Raw genomic sequence first — 18,785 nt, forward strand, 5'->3', positions numbered from 1 at the left:
ATGATTTGTGTCGTTTGACGTGTTAATAATGACGTCATGAACATTTGCGCTTAATATTTGTAAAACATCATGGACTGATATAAGAACTATAATAACAAACGCCTTTAACATACCGGAAAACTCAACTTTATTATCTCCCCTGGACATATCATATTTAACACGTCAAGATACCATAGGTTAACACATATATTACTACATGACAAGAACTCCTGTTGAACTGATAAAAAAATTCATGCAACGTTATATCAGGCAGATATCAATGCAGAGGTATAATAAATAAGAATAAGGATCGCTCGCGGCGTCATTTTGTTACTATTTATAGTAACGATAGGTAATATAGTACTATTTAGACAATAGTAACGGCAGAGCTGGGCCGGACGTCTATAATCGGCCCACTGCCAACATAACGGCACGAGGGCCTTTGGCCCGAGGGCCATTATGCGGCTAGGGTAGATTTTAGACGTCCGGCCCAGCTCTGACGTGTGTTATCGTTTATATCCCATATTATATTATTTTGGTCCTTCACTAAATTTTATACAGAATCAGCTTTCCGTACTTTTATTTTTATTCAATTGATTACGCAATTTATGACGTATCTCATGTGACGTTATTTCAATGACGAAACTAGCTAGACTCTCTAGATTTTAGGGCAACAATTCGGATGTGGAGGGTTTTTATTTAACAGTTAAATATTTTTTAGCATCGAACGATTCCAAAACGTATTTTAGATTGTGTGTTTGTCATGCATAATTGGGAGCTTCGAAAGAAACACAATTATTGTAATCGCTTCGACATTCGATTTTGTAAATCGTGTTTATGGTGACAGTGTTTAGCATTCGATTCAATCGTTGAAAAGTGTCATTAAAAATCAAAATAGATAAACGGATTGACTAACAGAAAATGGAATTACAAATCTGTGTTATTTTTATTATTATAAGAACCGGATTTAAGTTGTCATCAAGGTTTATCTTTAACTATACATTTTGCCGATTGACGAATCTTGTTAAAGCACAAATACTGAAATAGAGGCATCAACCTACTGTGTACAGATGAGTGTCAGTTTCAATCGATATTTGTATTATTCAAACTGTTTGCAACGTATCATTATAATTATGTTCGTTTCTTTCGTTGAGTTTTGGCTTAATTTTACCGTCGGCTAAGACTGAATGTGGACGCCATTTTGTTCAGTTGAAGCCGCGCGATCTCATTCTTTTCTGATATATGAAAAATCGGCCCTGTCCAGCGGGCCGATATAATTTATATTGGACCTCTAGATACGAATAACCAGGGGCGTAGCTGCTATTAGTAACAGCAGGCCCGGTCCTACACTTTTTTTTCAAACATGAAAAAAATAAAATGGTTCAACTTCGCAAAACGCATTAAAATGTTGACCCTGGGGGTGGGGGGAGGTGTTAGAAATCTGCATTTCATTTTGACATAATCCTCAGACAATGGATTCTAATCGTGTTCAAAGGACATATCTTCCAATTATCAACTCTACTTCTTTCTATGAACATAGATTCTAGCTCGCCTCTTTTAACGTGACTTGCTGTTACAACTTTACATAGATCTACATGTAGATCTACTTGTCTACCTTTCAACACTACTCACTACAGTAAGTTGTCATCGATTATCGTTGGATTTTTAAGAAACATTCCGTATGATGTTTATGACCGCGAAAATTTTAAATGGATGTTCATTAGATGATACTCATAAGCTAGCTCTTTTGACAGATAAGTGGGAAAATGTTCACAGCTTTACATTTCCCTTAATGTAAGTCGTTTTATAGATCTACGAGTTAAATAAAAGTTTAGTATGCTCGCTCAAGACTCAGCGAGCATGCTGTTGTTTCATTCAAAGAGTGTTTCTTTCACAGTTTAATTACAAACGAATCAAATAAAATCAGTTTCAGCATAAAATAATTACGGGCTTAGTTTTTGGCGCCACGTCGACCAAGGTTTGACGACTCGTCTTAACAAATACACACGCCGTGGGCGTGGCGCTACATTTTTACAGAGTCGCAACAAATACACGGACATGGAAAAGGTTTCCATGGTAAACATGCTAAATCCTTTACTTTTTTAGAGGAAGAAATTGAGGAATAAAATTACCAAATGTCGCTGAAAGATAACAACAAAACGCTCCTTCTGCAATGAAATCCAACATTTTCTTGGGGAGGAAGCAAGAGTAAAACATTTCCTCACATTTACATACTCGCAGTCATAGGCTTCTTGACATTAAGCCTTAACACTCAAACTTAATAGATTATGGTCAAAAGTATATTTGCAGTTGGCAATGTTTTTTGAAAATATTTATTTTTCTCAATGTTTTCAAGCTAAAATTCGAGGATCAACATTGCCAAAATGTGCCTGAAATGCAACACCAAATTACACCTTTTGCAAAGAAATTTCCAAAATATTCTAGGCCAGGACCCCATACTCCCGCCAGCAATAGAGTTGAACACCCTCACACACCTATGCAACTACGGATCCATTCTCCCTCGCAATACGGCTTCTCGATTTTTAAGCATTGACACTTAAACTTAGCAAATAAATTATGGCCGAAAGTATATTTGCTGTTGACAATTTTTTTATAAAATATTTCCTTTTATCGGTCTTTTTCATTCAAGAAATTGATGAATACAATTGCCAACGTGGCTGAAAGATAACACTAAAACGCACCATATGCAATGAATTTTCCCAAATTTTCTTGGGAGAGACCCCCCCAAACCACCCCAGCAGGAGGGTGAGACCCCCTCCCGCACCTACCCCCCACTCGCTGCTCGATCGTGCGTATAGCTAAAATAGGCTCAGGAACGCCCCTGCTCTGTTCCATATTGTTTTAAAATTAAGTTCTCTGGTATAACGATAATACAGTAAAATTTAGTTCTCTGACATTGAGATAAAACAGTAAAATAGCAAAAAAAAACGGGCCAAAGTCTTATACATGTATTTTCTTATCTTATTATTTGCCTAGATATGCTTTTAATCTCACCACAAGCGTTATAGGATTTAAAAGTTTTCAGGGGGAGGACCCCCGCCCCTGTTTTGATGTATCATAACCGGGCCTACAGCTAAAAAATGCTAGCTACGCCCCTGATAACGACCTGCTCGCGACGTCATTTTGTTACTATTTATAGTAATGATATGTGATTGATATATATATAGGATCTGACACGAGTTGTCAAATCATACCATATTTTATTAAACGAGTTCAGGAATTGTGTTAGTAAGCGCGAGCTTACTTACGAATTTCCTGGACGAGTTAAATAAAATATGGTATGATATGACAACGAGTGTCAGATCTTTTTTATCACATGCTTTTAAATGAGCAAATTAAATAAATATTTACGCATAATGATAAATCCCGAATGTTGTTTACATTTCGTGACGTCAATTGACGTTGCAACGTCATTTCAGCAAAATAACGAAATGCGATTGGTCAATTAACGAAAACTAAGCCAAGGATAACGCTTAAAATGTTGTATTACACATGTGTAATAAAAAATATGTAATGGTTGTATTACACGGGAAACAGGGTATAGCATGTGATAAAGTATTATAATAACATATCGTTATTCGTATCTAGCGGGCCAATAAAAATTATATCGGCCCGCTGATATAAACAATTAGATTATACTGTTCCTTAGTTAAAACGGGTATTCGAATGTATCCCAGTCTGTTATGATATCAACCTTACGATGTATAATATACATTACTGAAGTGAAAACGTGTATTTGAATGTTTTTCAGTATGTTATGATATAAACCATTAGATGTATAATATACATTAGTGAAAACGTGTATTCGAATGTATCCCAGTCTGTTATTATATAAACGATTAGATGTATAATATACCTTTAATAGTGAAAACGTGCATTCGAATGAATCCCAGTCTGTAATCTTTGACTTATACACCATTAGATGTATAATAAGTAATATACCTTGGTAAAAACGTGCATTCGAATGCATCCCAGTCTGTTATGATATTAACCTAAAGATGTATAATATACCTTAGTGAAAACGTGGATTCGAATGTATCCCAGTCTGTTATGATATAAACGTGTATTCGAATGTATCCCAGTCTGTTATGATATAAACCATTATATGTATAATAACCTTAGTGAAAACGTGAATTCGAATGTATCCTAGTCTGTTATGATATAAACCATTAGATGTATAATATACATTAGTGAAAACGTGTATTCGAATGTATCCCAGCCTGTTATGATATAAACCATTAGATGTATAATATACATTAGTGAAAACGTGTATTCGAATTTACCCCAGTCTGTTATGATATAAACCATTAGATGTATAATATACATTAGTGAAAACGTGTATTCGAATGTATCCCAGTCTGTTATGATATAAACCATTAGATGTGTAATATACCTGATTGAAAACGTGCATTCGAATGTACCCCAGCTGTAGTGATATAAACCATTATATGTATAATATACCTAAGTGAAAACGTGTATTCGAATGTATCCCAGTCTGTTTTGATATAAAACTTAAGACGTATTAGATACCTTAGTGAAACGTGTATTCGAATGTGGCCCAGTCTATTATGATATAGACCTTTAGATGTTTAATATACCTTAGTGAAACGTATATTCGAATGTATCGCAATCTTATATGATATAAACCATTGGATGTATAATCTACCTTTGAAAAAACGTGTATTCGAATGTATCCCAGTCGGTTATGATATAAATCTACCTTTCAATACTCTCACTTTTGATTACATTCAACATATGCCATAAATAGATAACACATTATTTTCACATGCGAATGGTAACGTTGAACAGACAATATATTGACATGTATAAAGAATCACACTTCGTTGAGTATTATGTTTATTAAGTATAATATGCTTTCTTTGTTTAAAAAGCCGCTTAGAGTATAATATTTGCTTTTTCCCAAAGTAAAACTTGTGTTTTACTACTTAGTCAACGGTATCCCGTTGCTCACATTCATTACAACCCATGAATCTCCACTTGATTTTCGTGAGAATCTCATATCCTACCAAACCGTACATAACAGTGTACAATGTGTCCAGATTTGCAAGTAAATGAGTGCGCGGGATTTGTGATTTATATAAATTGTTGCAATAGTATTCTGTTTCTGAAATGAGTCCTTTGTGTAAATAAGTATTGGTATTGTATTTTATGTATACAAATGATTTCATGTCAACATTTCATGAAATCTAGGCAACATTATTTTATGTTTTTAAACCAAATAGTGTACTACTGTCGCCAGCCATCCTACCACCACCAGCAACAACAATATCATTCTAGTCTTAAGTATGTGGTTACATGTATTTAACAAAATAACAAAACTGGGTTTACTCTTGTCACGTTTGTAAATGCTGAACCAAATAATCGATTTATAATCATTTCCAACCAGATTAGGCAAACATAGTAATATTTACTAACACTCCCAAAATGGATGAAAGCGGACTTACTCTGTGTTGGGCTATTTCCAAAGAAACCTTTGCTAATTTTGCCTCCATGCCAATTGTGTGTTTTGCCAAAGTCTGTGATTTCGGTAATGTCCGTATTTTTAGTGTAAATTATAGGGCCGCAATGAAGAAAACACAACTGGCGAATATAAAACTAATTACGATTATTTTTAAATTCTATTTAACTCATTATGCATTTTAATCTCGCTTTATGTGTTTAAAACTATTCATGAAATCAGTTTTAATTTATGGCGAAACGATCTAGACTCAACACACTTTCCAGAGATTTACTAAATTACTAAGTTATATATATATATATATACATAACTGTTTATGCAATTTGTATCAACGAACATTAGCCGTCTCTAATTTGGCAAGTGTCCTGTAAGTTTCCCCCTTTAATGAGATTTTCTTCCTTTCAGTTGAAATTGCGATGGTTTGTCTTGTTCGGAATACCGTTAGGGCCACCATAGTTACACATTAAAATTCAGAGGGAGACAATGCGATAGTGCGATAGTACGATGGCGACAATGCGATAGTACGATGGCGACAATGCGGTACGATGGCGACAATGCGACTACGCGATAGTACGATGACGACAATGCGACAGTGCGACAATGCGATAGTACGATGGCGACTATGCGATAGTCATATCGTACTGTCTGCATCGTATCATCGCATTGTCGCCATCGTACTATCGCGTTATCGTACTGTTGTCATCGTGTTATCGCATTGTCGCCATCGTACTATCGCACTGTCGCCATCGTATTGTCGCACTGTCGTCATCGTATTGTCGCATTGTCGCCATCGTACTATCGCACTATCGCATTGTCGCATTGTCGCCATCGTACTATCGCACTGTAACCATTGTATTGTCGCACTGTCGTCATCGTATTATCGCACTATCGCATTGTCGCCATCGTACTATCACACTGTCGCCATCGTATTGTCGCACAGTCGTAATCGTATTATTGCATTGTCGCCATCGTTCTATCGCGTTGTCGTACTTCCGTCATCGTATTATCGCATTGCCGCCATCTTACTATCGCACTGTCGCCATCGTATTGTCGCACTGTCGTCATCGTACTATCGCATTGTCGCCATCGAACTATCTCACTATCGCATTGTCGCCCTCTGGATTTAAAAGTGTAACCAAGATTGCCCTTACGGTATTCCGTAGTCTTGACACTAATTGTTAAGGATTGTCACTGCCACGGGAGCTTATTCTTTATTGGATTACATGGAAACCATCTTAGAGAGCATGACAATGTGATATCAATTGTAATTTCTGTGAAGAGAGAGTTTTGTGTAAACGTGCATTAACAATTATACTCACGAACTACAATTGCTAATTTAAATTTTTATGTTATAGCAATAAAATGCATTTGCTACAGGAAAAATGGGTTATATTCGCTCATTCTAACATGCAGACAATAATATGTAAAAATTTACAATGAATATGAGTTGCTTTTTCTTCTAAAAAACGATACATATTTGTGAAAGAAAATGCAAGGACAACGAAACATGGGTTTACAGTCAGTCAAAACCCAAAGTCATGAAATCAGGAAGGCGTATAAATAAAACATAGAAATTGCAAACATGTTTAATACGAATATTACTAAACAGAGGATATCGGAATACTCTTTAATCTTAACTTCCCTACTTCGAAATTGGAGACGGCACAGTGTCGATTTTACAAATTATGAGCATGTCATAAACTATGATACTCTCTCATATATATGGATATAATTATTCAAACATATATTTTGCATATAACATGTATATTTTAGGCCTTCAAAGTCTGGAGAAGGCGCTGTATTACCGCCTTTTGACGGGGTATAATCCCGTCTCCCGTCCCGTCCCTCGGGGATCAGACCGGGTAGAAGTATCCTTCAGCATCAGTCTCAATCAGATCATAAATCTGGTAAGCGTATTACACATATGCTGCCATTGACCATATTGGTCTGGCGTGTTGTCGTGTTCGAAGAGCGTCGTCGTGAAATAGAGACTCATGTCAGAATTTTCGCATTTAGGCGTATATTTGCCATGCAAGCATGGTTTCGAGTTGTCGCAGTTTAAACCAGCTAATACCCTTTAACAATGTGATATATTTATTATTAATATTCATTGTTCATAGTTTGAAAACTTTGACATTTTGACATAGTTTTACATAGTTTTCGACATCATAATTTTCATCACTTTAGTTCTGTGGTCTCAAAATCGCGACCTTTACGACGTTTTTTTATTCAACACCGTACATTCGTTTATGCTCAACAAATTGCGTTTCGGTGAAATTCTTTTTTTTTAATCAATGATATATTTTATCAAAATTTGGATTGATTGCCAGTTGGTTTTGAATCGTTTTAACCTCTAATGTGTGGCACTAAGATAAATGATCAATTAAAGAACGGGACCCGACTTCTCGAATATTCTCAAGTCAGTTTAAACAAGCTTAGCTTCAGTTCACTCTTTTAAAATTACAATCATATGCACTGCGGGGAATCACGTGATCACAAAAGTACATCGTACGCACAAAATGGCGGAAAAAGCTCTCGCTTAATGACGAAAATCAAGGTATTCTCATATTTTATAATATCAAAATAAATGATAACTATGCGCAGACTACCCGCTTATTCGCCTTATGTACTCTGGTAATTGTCGTTTTTCTTAGATTTCTGTAGTTTTCTCAAACATTCAGGAACAATAAGCAATGAAAATTGTACATCGTCTGAACATACTTTATTTTGACGTGTTTGCTATTCTAGACGACAAACAACGAAATAAATACAACATTTTTTGCTTGATAACATGCTTAGAATATTTTGTACAAGGTTTTGCACGTTGTTTAAGCTTTTTTAGATCTGTGGCGACGAATTTGGAAAATAGTACATCGTCTGAACGTTTTTTGTTTGCGTAAATTGTCTGAACGGTTTTGAGTACATCATATGAACTGCTTCTGTTTTTACTTTTAATGCGATGTTTATCATGATAAAATTGTAATAACATCTGTGATCAGCCAAGCGATTTTTCGTCCAAATGACGTTCCGTTCTGTGATCAGAAAACACAAAATCCTGTGTTATTTTACATGTTTACATAGTGTTTAATTTTATTAAATTAAATTAATTAAATTAAATACAAGTCAGGCTCAAAAAAGGTTGTTATATATATATATAAAGGCATGACAATAATGTAATACGAGGTATGTCATTTGGAAGAAAGATCCTTGGCTTTTAACATATTTATATTTAAAAAGACCAAATGTAGTTTGCAGTAAAACTAAACTGAACTTAACATTTCTTTTTACATACTTGGCACATGTGAGAGCTTATTAAAAATATAATGCTCGGCTCGAGACTGTGGCAGCTCTGAGCTTGCGGTGATTTTTGTCAAGCTTGAATAATATATGTAGTATATAATATTAAATGTAAATCTTAGTCTGAATTACATATATGTGGTAATCGATATATAATTATTTTTGTGAGTATAAAATATTGATGTCATCAAATTAGTTGATATAATTAGATGTCTGTTATATATAGCTGTTTTTTTTTATATTTCAGAATGCGCAAAAAGTCAAGTCAATCGCTTCATCGTTTGAAGAGAAAGTGCTTGAATACATCGCAAACAATACGATTAGCACCAAAATGCATTTCGTCAACTGCATGTCACACTGGAGTTTGTCTGCAACAAACTAAACCTGTGCTAACGCCCATTAAGTCACCATTTCGTTCACCAGTGTATAAAGTATCCCCCCCCCCAAAAAAAAGCGAGCAAAGAAAAGCATTTCTGCAAAAGCTCTTTTTGAGCAGCAGCCATCTTGTGAAAAATATGCCGTGACATTCATGACGCTACTGAATCAGATTATCTTCTGAACATTAACAATGGATCAGTCAAAACGAAAAGCGAACAGTTAAGTGGAATCGATATCGTGTGAATCTCAAAGCTATGAGAATACTACAACACAAGCATACAACTTAACGAGATACATATTCATAAAATAGTTTGTACTAATGTATCTAAGATATCATATAAAATAGTTGTATATCTACATCTCATATATCAACTCTTCTCGGATTCTACCACCTCCTTTTAACTCCAATTTTATGAATTGTTATAGACTTTCAGAATGCTTTAAGAATGATTTGTGCTATTTTATGCCAAATACAAATTATGTTAATGTTATGTCATGAAATAAAATTTAATGTTAATAAAGAAGTCATTATGACCTAGTGTTATATTTTATATGAAACATCATATAGAGGCCCTCGAATACATGTATGTGTTATTTAATCTTGACTGGGGTCAGATGTGGTCACACGCAGGAAATAAAATATTTTATTGACTCGAATAGCTAAATAACTGATAAAATAACTTATACCGGACATGTGCCCAATTCGAGGGGGGGGGGGGGGGGCAGATATAAGACATTAGCAAAAAACAGCAAATACACTTTACACAAGTTATGATGAGTTATGGTGCTTCAAGAGGAATTTACTGGATTACAGCATTTTGATGACTTTTATATCTATTATCTATTATATATATTTATTTTATGCTTTCCGGTGGTTTATAGAAAAATGTCAGTGAATTAAAACTGATAATTTCACTGTTTCAAACAGTGAAAATTATCAGTGAAAATTATCGATAATTTTCATTGTTTACTGTGAAATGACGTCATTTTTTGACGAAATGACGTCATTATCCTAGCGAAATTCTTTAGTTAAACTCTTTAACAATGTATATATACTGTGAAAAAAGCATAAAATAAAAAGAAAATGTGTTGCATTCGGTGGAATATCGATTTTAATTCACTCGTGATCATAGAAATATATATTTTCACTCGTGGCTGCGCCACTCGTGAAAATATTATTTTCTATGATCACTCGTGAATTAAAATCGATAATCCACCGAATCCAACAAATATCCTCTATATTATACCCGGTACATGAATGTCTTCCTATCAGAATATACTGCTGTTGATAGCCTAGCGCAATGTTGAAATTATGCATTTGTACACTTCAGAATGTGGTGCATTACAACTAGTGCTCAGGGTATTTTCTACATTGTCAGATACAATTTCCAATAGACAACATCAGTGGAGCAAGTTTTTTTTTTATAAACGATAGTGTTAACAAGGTTTTGCTATAGCCATACAAGGTAAACTTAACGGACCGTTACAATTTTCGAATTCAGCCGAGGTGAATAACATAATCATAATGTTCGGACCAAGTTTCATGAAAATTGCAGAAAATGTGACTATTAGATTGTTAAAAAGGTTTTACTATAGCCATGTGAGCAAATATGCTCCCCCTGGCGGCCATCTTTTTTCAACGAAGCTGAACCATTTTCAAAGAAAGCTGATATATCGTTAAGACATACGTTTTGACCAAGTTTCAAGAAGATTCAACTATAAATGTGAATTCTAGTGTTAACAATCTTTTTCTTTATTTTTTTACGAAGTGACCTAGGTTTTGACCTGGTTTGACCCAGTTTCGAACACGACAAAGTGTATTGGGACAACTTTTCTTACCAAGTTTCATGACAATCAAGCAATAAATGTTACCTTTAGAGTGTTAACAAGGAAAAATGTTGACGAAGCATTAAGGACAAATGGTGATCCTAAAAGCACACCATGAGCACCTTATGCTCAGGTGAGCTAAAAATAAGAAACTTTACGTTATATGTTTTATGAAACAAATGTAATTTTTATTTGCACTAAACTAAATTTCCAGTACTTTATATTGGTTATTTCATAGTTAGAGAGGTAAATATTATGCACATATACAGTACATAGATTGGCATGTTCACAAATTCAAATATATGACTGTTAGTTTAAATAAATTCTTTATCACAGTCATTCTCAAGATTTATTAAAGTCATATCACGGTAATAATTTTCTCATCAATCCCTTGGCCGGTTCGGCTGTTGGGGGGAAATGAGGGACAACAATACAGAAATCCTCCTCCAGTCAAGTATGGTGTATGCTGCTTTGAGTAATTCATTCATGGAAAGGATTATCCATCCAGCTTTTCTTCTGACGGCCTCAATCTCCCTCTAACGTGCCCTGGAGCACAGTCTTGCACATAGATTCGTGCCTGGTGACGTGTCCAAACCAAGCCAGCTGTACCTTAGCACAAATATTCGTGGTCATGGTAGTGCAGTTATAAAATTGCCCTTACTGAAGCTTGTTTTATTCCGTTCACTGTTGTTTATTTCTCAATATGAAACAATCAAAAGCAATCCAGTGTAATTTGTCCACTTCATATTGATGTCTTAATTTATTTGCCCATCGAAATGTAGAGAGAACATTACCGGATTCGATTTGCTGTTGGAATATATGGTAAAGTCTTCTTGGACCTTGTGTAGTACAATCTGATGTCATTTCTGAAATTTAAAGATATAATAGCATACAGTTGACAATATAACAGCAAATACATTTTTAACACATTGAATAAACACACATTCACAGACGGGCATGAAGGATTTCTTTGTCTATTAATTGTTGTAGTAAAATTAAAAGAATACTAGCGTCATAAATAAAGTTATTGGCTGATCACAGATGTTATTACAATGTTATTATGATAAACATCGCATTAAAAGTAAAACAGAAGCAGTTCAGATGATGTACTAAAAACCGTTCAGACGATGTACTCAAACAAAAAACGTTCAGACGATGTACTATTTTCCAAATTCCTCGCCACAGATCTAAAAAAGCTTAAACAACGTGCAAAACCTTGTACGAAATATTCTAAGCATTTTAGCAAGCAAAACATCTTGTATTTATTTCGTTGTTTGTCGTCTTGAATAGCAAACACGTCAAAATAAAGTATGTTCAGGCGATGTACAATTTTCATTGTTTATTGTTCCTGAATGTTTGAGAAAACTACAGAAATCTAAGAAAAACGACAATTACCAGAGTACATAAGTCGACTAAGCGGGTACTCTGCGCATAGTTATCATTTATTTTGATATTATAAAATATGATAATACCTTGATTTTCGTCATTAAGCGAGAGCTTTTTCCGCCATTTTGTGCGTACGATGTACTTTTGTGAGCACGTGATTCCCCGCAGTGTGATATGTATACACATTAAAATGTCAAAATATTACAGGCATTAAATAAACTTGTAAATTAAACAATCATCTTCTGCAACCTGTTTTATAGGTTTCCATAAAATATGCGACTTAAAGCAGTTTAGTCTCAAAGCCTACTTAAGAATTGCAAGAAATCGGGGCTTGACAAGATAAGATAGCATAAGATAGGATCGGGCTTTAAAGCTCATGTTGGACAGCAAATATTTTATTTCTGAAAAACTTGTTTTTTGAATGAGTTCATGATCTTGAGTCAGGGTTTTTAAGTATACTTATTACAGACATTACATGATACGCTAAAACCTGCCAGCATAGATGAACATGTCTATTTAACCCTTTTCCGACTTAACCGTGCTCTCTAGGCGTGAACTTTCCTTTACACTTGGCGAAAAATAATTAGAAAACGTCTAGAAAACCCGTCTTGAATCTTTTTGAGGCGTATAAAAACGATAACATGCTTATTTCAGGACGGAAAGAGACAAATCCTGACGACGTACATGTGGATTTATGAGGTGGGTATTTAACAAGTTAATATTCTCAACTGTCTGAAGATAGTCATATCAACGAATGATATGCTAATCAGATTTGATACACGCGATAGTACTATCACCTCACACGCAGCTATCATTATTGAATGCGTAGGTTCCTTCGTTATCAATTTACGTAGTAAGTTTCTTAGGTTTGTATTTTTATCTTGAACGCACGCTGAACTGGATAGGCCTCTTATTAGGAATACTATTATTGATAGGATTGATTTGATTGATTTGATTCATGTGATAAATGAGTTTTTTTCAGAGTGCTATTACAATGCACAGTATATTAAACATTGTTTTGATTTGTTAAAATGATGAACTATCGTGTTGGTTCAATAAGAGTTTTATTTTTAAAGCATTCACAACTAACTACGGTTTAGAAATATGTTCTGTGTATTTTTTGTTCAGATAAACTAAATCATTAACTCGAGCTTCTCATAAGCTCGAATACAAAAATAGATATCTACCTATATTGAATACGACTTGCTTTTAAAACTTGAAACACAAATATACACTTGTTACTATGTAGAAGCTATATATAATGTATATAATGTAATATTTTGTAACCAAACAGGATCACATTAAATTTGTTTCTGGCACTGTTAATTGGTGTCTTTTTTGCAAGTATCGTAGCATATGATACACAAAACGGTTTAAGTAAATATCTATTATTTCTACGATGTAAATATTTGAAATATTAGAATACATTAACATGAATTTAGCCCGTTAAAAGATTTATATGTTTCACATTTATCAAATAATGCGTTTAATTATTCACGGTGGATGCCACGTATACAAAGGCTGCTGTTAACATATATTTATAATAGCACGAAGCGGAAAGCTATGTTGACTATAACTTTCATAAGCTGGGTTCAGAGAACGGCAAATGGGAATACAAAACCAATGAAGACGAACGATATACCGCAATTTAATCTGCTCATTTTTTTTAAATGTATAACTGCTAATGCTTATTTGGACTAATTTGTATGTTCTGAATTAAAAACTAAAGATTCTGTTACACTTTGCGTAATCTGTATTATAGGAAGCACAACTATTTTACGCAACATGTCAAAGTGGTAAATTGTCATTAGAACATACATTGCAACTAATCTCATTTTAACAACGCTGTGGCTGTATATTTGTGTCATTAAAGATAGGAACACGCCGTAGGTTTATGCAAGTAATTTAAACATTACAAATACCCCACGTACGAGACCCTACTCGTTCTTCAAAACAATGCTTCGTTATAACATACACGAAGTAGACCTTGCAGTACCAACAGGTTATTGATATTGTATCGATTTCTTTGCGTTTGTTTGTTTTGTATTTTGAAATTGATTTTGGCAAGTAGAAACGGCTTAGTTTTTACTAAGAACGAAGACAAAAGAAACTGGCTAAGAGAATATTTAATAAATGACACAGATTAAAATCCAAAAAAAATATCATAAGTGAACTGCTTGTTAACATCTGATAGTCTTCTATTTGAGGCAAATGTCCAATTAATCATCCATTACAGGACAATTATACAACACATTATACAACAAAACACTGAACATATACAAGGATTACAGTTTTGTCACAACCTTGAAACGTTCGATGCAAAGAATTGAGAGTTGAAACCGAATGAAAAGCATGCCAAACTTCAAAGTTAGCCCATTAAGAGTAGCATAACACTAAAGTGTAAATACACACCAGCCTTAAAACACTGCAATTTAAATTCAACGTTTTTTAACTCATATATATTTTAGAAATGGAAAGACTCACACCTCACTTGGGAACCTCGTGATTTCGACGGACTGGACCTGATCATGGTTCCAGCAACATCCATTTGGCTGCCGGACATTTATATCTTTAATATGTACGTACTTGCTTGATGTGATTTGTACAATATTGAGTTTAAATCTCTAAAAATGTATCATAATGGTATAGTAAGCCAATAATAGCTCTTTGTTAAAAAATGGTAGATCATACTTCGGTGTACTTCATCATGCTTACAAATGCATATTGTTCTTCCGACATATTTACGAAATAAAATACAACCAAACACTTTAAGTCCATATGTATTTATTTTACTTAAAGTTAGATTATGCTTTTCTGTCTTGAAAGAGCGGGCTCTTATAAAGACGGATTCGTCAATGTCACCGGAAGTAAAGTGCTCGTTCAGCCAGATGGTAACGTGACTTGGGCGGTTCCACTCCATATCAACAGCTATTGTTCCGTTGACGCCACGTTTTTCCCATACGATAAACAAATGTGCGATATCCATTTCGGTTCATGGATCTATGACATTTCGCAACTGGAAATCAGAACATACACAGAGTCTGTCGATCTCACGAGATTCATCGTAAATTCGGAGTTCGATCTAACTAAAGCCGAAATGAGACAAACCGTCGAGCATGCGGGCTGTTTCCCTGGAGACGGGAAACATTCTATGGTGCATCTGAACCTGTTGTTGAGGCGTAAAACCAATTACTACGATTATATAGTCATCGCTCCGACCATAAATCTGTGTGTGCTGACACTTGCCACGTTCTTGCTGCCATGTGAGTGTGGGTGGAAAATTGCAATTGGTCTAACAGTGTTCCTTACTCTCTACGTTCTACAACTCCTAATTGCAGAGAATGTGCCGGACACGAATTCGACCCCTTTGATAAGTAAGTATCGTATCTAAATAAAAACTTTGTTGGTGTAATTGTATTATTTGTTTAAATTACTAAATGTTTAATGATAAGAATCTTATCAGACCCATATAATACTTTCGATATAAAATAAATAAGTTTCATATTTCTGATAACTTTTCATTTTCTCAATCTTAAACGCATACATCAAGGAAGAGCGCTAAATAAAATATGTTAGTATTCTTTTTATGGTCCCATTGATAATTTTTTATTGACATAAATATAGTTCGATCAATTGTACTCCAATAACGACACGTTTACTCGTAGTTGTACTGTGTCGTGTAAAAATCTTGACATAAATGTGGGGATAGGCAATCAGTCTTGATATGTTTTGTAAATGATTGAATGTTTTTCCGTTCAAAATAAAATTATTGCAAGTATATACAACACTAATGGTGATGATTTTCTGGTACACTTCTTTTGAATTTTTATTCTATTTTTTTATTTGTAATTCCTTAATCTGTTGTTTTTTTATCGTACATGAGCATATTTGGTATATACAAATCCTGTTTGTAAGGACAAGTACACTGCAAAAAGACTTGCCAACGCTTGTCAAAGAGGAAGCCGAAAACCACTTTATAATAGATTGTTTTGTTTTAAGTATATATACGTATACTAGACAATTTTTGTTATTTTTTAGGTGTTTTCCTTCTTGTTGTCATGTCGTTAAATTGCATTTCACTCATTATGGCAACGATAATCATGAATGTCAAGCGCAGAGGGTTGAAAGATCCTCCACCACCAGTCCCAAAAATGCTGCTACATATCTGTGAAAGCTGCTTGAGCAAATTAATCTGCAACTATCTTTCCAACTGGAAACGAATAGCCGCCATAGATAGAGTTGGTGAAGAAAGCGTCACAATCTTTCCGCCAGACGACGATTACGACGCTGAGGTCTACAGTTATGATGCATGTCAATACGTCGAGCTTCAAGACATCACGCCCGATGCTTCGAACGATTCTAGTGTTGTACATTCAACGTGCAATGATGACGTTACGACGTTAAATGAAGAATTATCAAGAACTCAGACCTCCGAATCCTCATGTTTATTAAATAGTTTTGATAGCCAATGCCCAGGTGGAAGTAGAAGTGTGGAACCTTTGTTACAACCAGATTTGAATCAGAATCCGTACCACAAAGGGCATGATAATTGCAAATATAATTGCGAGGAATACAGTGATCTTTTGATTGCACCTTTAGCTAGTATTTGTTTACGTCCTGATTACATGTGCCGACAAAGACCAAAGCAAAGATTGTCATACAGACGGGCTATAAAGTCCGGACACACTCTGGTCCGGGAACAAAACGGAATTGGCCATAACAACGATTCTGTGATCGAAAATATAAGCTTGAAGTACCAGTGGTTCTTTATTGCTGATGTAATTGATACGTTTGCATTCTTTATATATTTAATTGTGATGCTTGTTAGTATATTTTCTGTTTTGGTTATCATTCCTTTGTTCGTATGAATATATGCTATACCATATTCCAGTCTGCTTCTGTATATAATTGTCAGTACTCCAAATGTGTGTCTTAGTAAATACTTTCGATTAATGAACATGGTTGTGTTTAATTTGTTTATAATGTAATTGAATGAACGTTTATTGTATCTTATTTAATGGGGAAGTAATGCTACAAGATGTGTCATTACGTAATTAGGTGTTAACATGCGTTAAAGCCGCGTTTGTGTAAGAACATGAAGTGGGCTATCAACGAATTTGTGTTTTTACTCAGTAAAACCTTCAAAAGTAATTTTTTACTTAAAAATAACATGCTAGATGTGCACAATCGTAGTTTGCACTCCTAAGGTATATTTTAGGTGCGCACGCGTGATTTACATTACACAAACAATAGCAATACGATGTTAATGTTTATTTGCATTTGTTCACGTTTGCAATAGTATATTGTATAAAGCAACAATACCCCTTTTCTGTCCAAATTGTTCAATAAAAATAAACCCAGAACCGTAAATTACCAATATTCAGATTGCTTTGTTAATTTTACACAAACCATAGTAAACTTTTTAAAGTCAATATAATGTAAAGATATGTCAATATATGTACATCATCTTTCTTTGAGCAGTATGTATCTTCTAAACTACCAATTGTTTAACTTATTGACTTCGCTGATGATTGGGGAGGGTGTGCAAACATTTGTCCCAAACATCTCTTGTTTCGTCGTCATAGAATTTACTTATGCATAAGAATAAAATAATTCGCATTTACTATTATGACACATGTAAAATCCTTTCAAAATCAGACATCGTTATTATTGAATAAACTATCATTGGTGGAAAGTATGAGCGTTATTGATACCGACACGATTTGCAAGAATTCTTCATGCTGATAGGTTCGCATTTTAACGATTTTGATGTTAATGTCTATAGCTAAAATATCTTTATTAAACATCAAACAACTGATATTGTTCAAAACAACTGTTTGATATAATTAAAGTAACGCGTGTGATCAATCACGCTTTACAAATAAAATAATAACATGAACATTCTTAATAATTTTTTCTTGACAAATAGCTTTGAATAAAAATGTATTATATAAGACATTAATTGATATGATACCCACACTCTATAGTATCAACACAAACCAATTTAAAATATACCATGCCTTTAATATGATATAGATTATTTAAAAAAACACGTAATAATACCAAAAAATCATATACTTATATTCATCGTTTTTTATTAATTATCTATTACGAACTATAATGTTATTTGATTAAAAGAATCGTTCATTATACCTCATTCGTTTGTTTTCATTATCCTATGTTTCTCTAAAAAAAATATCTCCTATCTATTTTCCTTATTATATATTACAGATATGTTTTTTATCTCGAAAACGACAAATCTTTGTATAATCTTCCGGCACTAACCAAACGCGTTGATTTCCGAAACTGTTTTTTTCCTGTTCCTTTTCAGTCATTTATATGTCTAAATATGTATCATTTTGAAGATTTACATAATGGTGTTTCGTCATCTTTCCATTTTATTCAATTGACGGTAAAC

At 34.2% G+C, this 18,785-nt stretch overlaps 1 protein-coding gene across 2 annotated transcripts in view; it reads left to right on the plus strand.

The window, feature by feature from the left end:
- LOC127882248 (neuronal acetylcholine receptor subunit alpha-10-like) overlaps nucleotides 1-18,517 on the plus strand; it is a 34,961-nt gene extending 16,444 nt beyond the window's left edge. The window contains exons 1-6 of one of the 2 annotated variants that reach the window (XM_052430788.1): nucleotides 784-962; nucleotides 7,253-7,386; nucleotides 13,022-13,066; nucleotides 14,836-14,945; nucleotides 15,194-15,741; nucleotides 16,406-18,517. In XM_052430788.1, coding sequence (XP_052286748.1) covers nucleotides 13,052-13,066; nucleotides 14,836-14,945; nucleotides 15,194-15,741; nucleotides 16,406-17,235 — 1,503 coding nt within the window. In that variant the 5' untranslated portion in view covers nucleotides 784-962; nucleotides 7,253-7,386; nucleotides 13,022-13,051 and the 3' untranslated portion in view covers nucleotides 17,236-18,517. Of the gene's footprint in view, nucleotides 1-783; nucleotides 963-7,252; nucleotides 7,387-13,021; nucleotides 13,067-14,835; nucleotides 14,946-15,193; nucleotides 15,742-16,405 lie in introns of those variants that run through there. The other variant, XM_052430787.1, reaches the window with a different exon arrangement.
- The last annotated feature ends 268 nt before the right edge of the window (nucleotides 18,518-18,785 follow it).

The sequence above is a fragment of the Dreissena polymorpha genome, chromosome 5, assembly GCF_020536995.1.
Source record: "Dreissena polymorpha isolate Duluth1 chromosome 5, UMN_Dpol_1.0, whole genome shotgun sequence".
NCBI classification, from domain to species: domain Eukaryota; kingdom Metazoa; phylum Mollusca; class Bivalvia; order Myida; family Dreissenidae; genus Dreissena; species Dreissena polymorpha.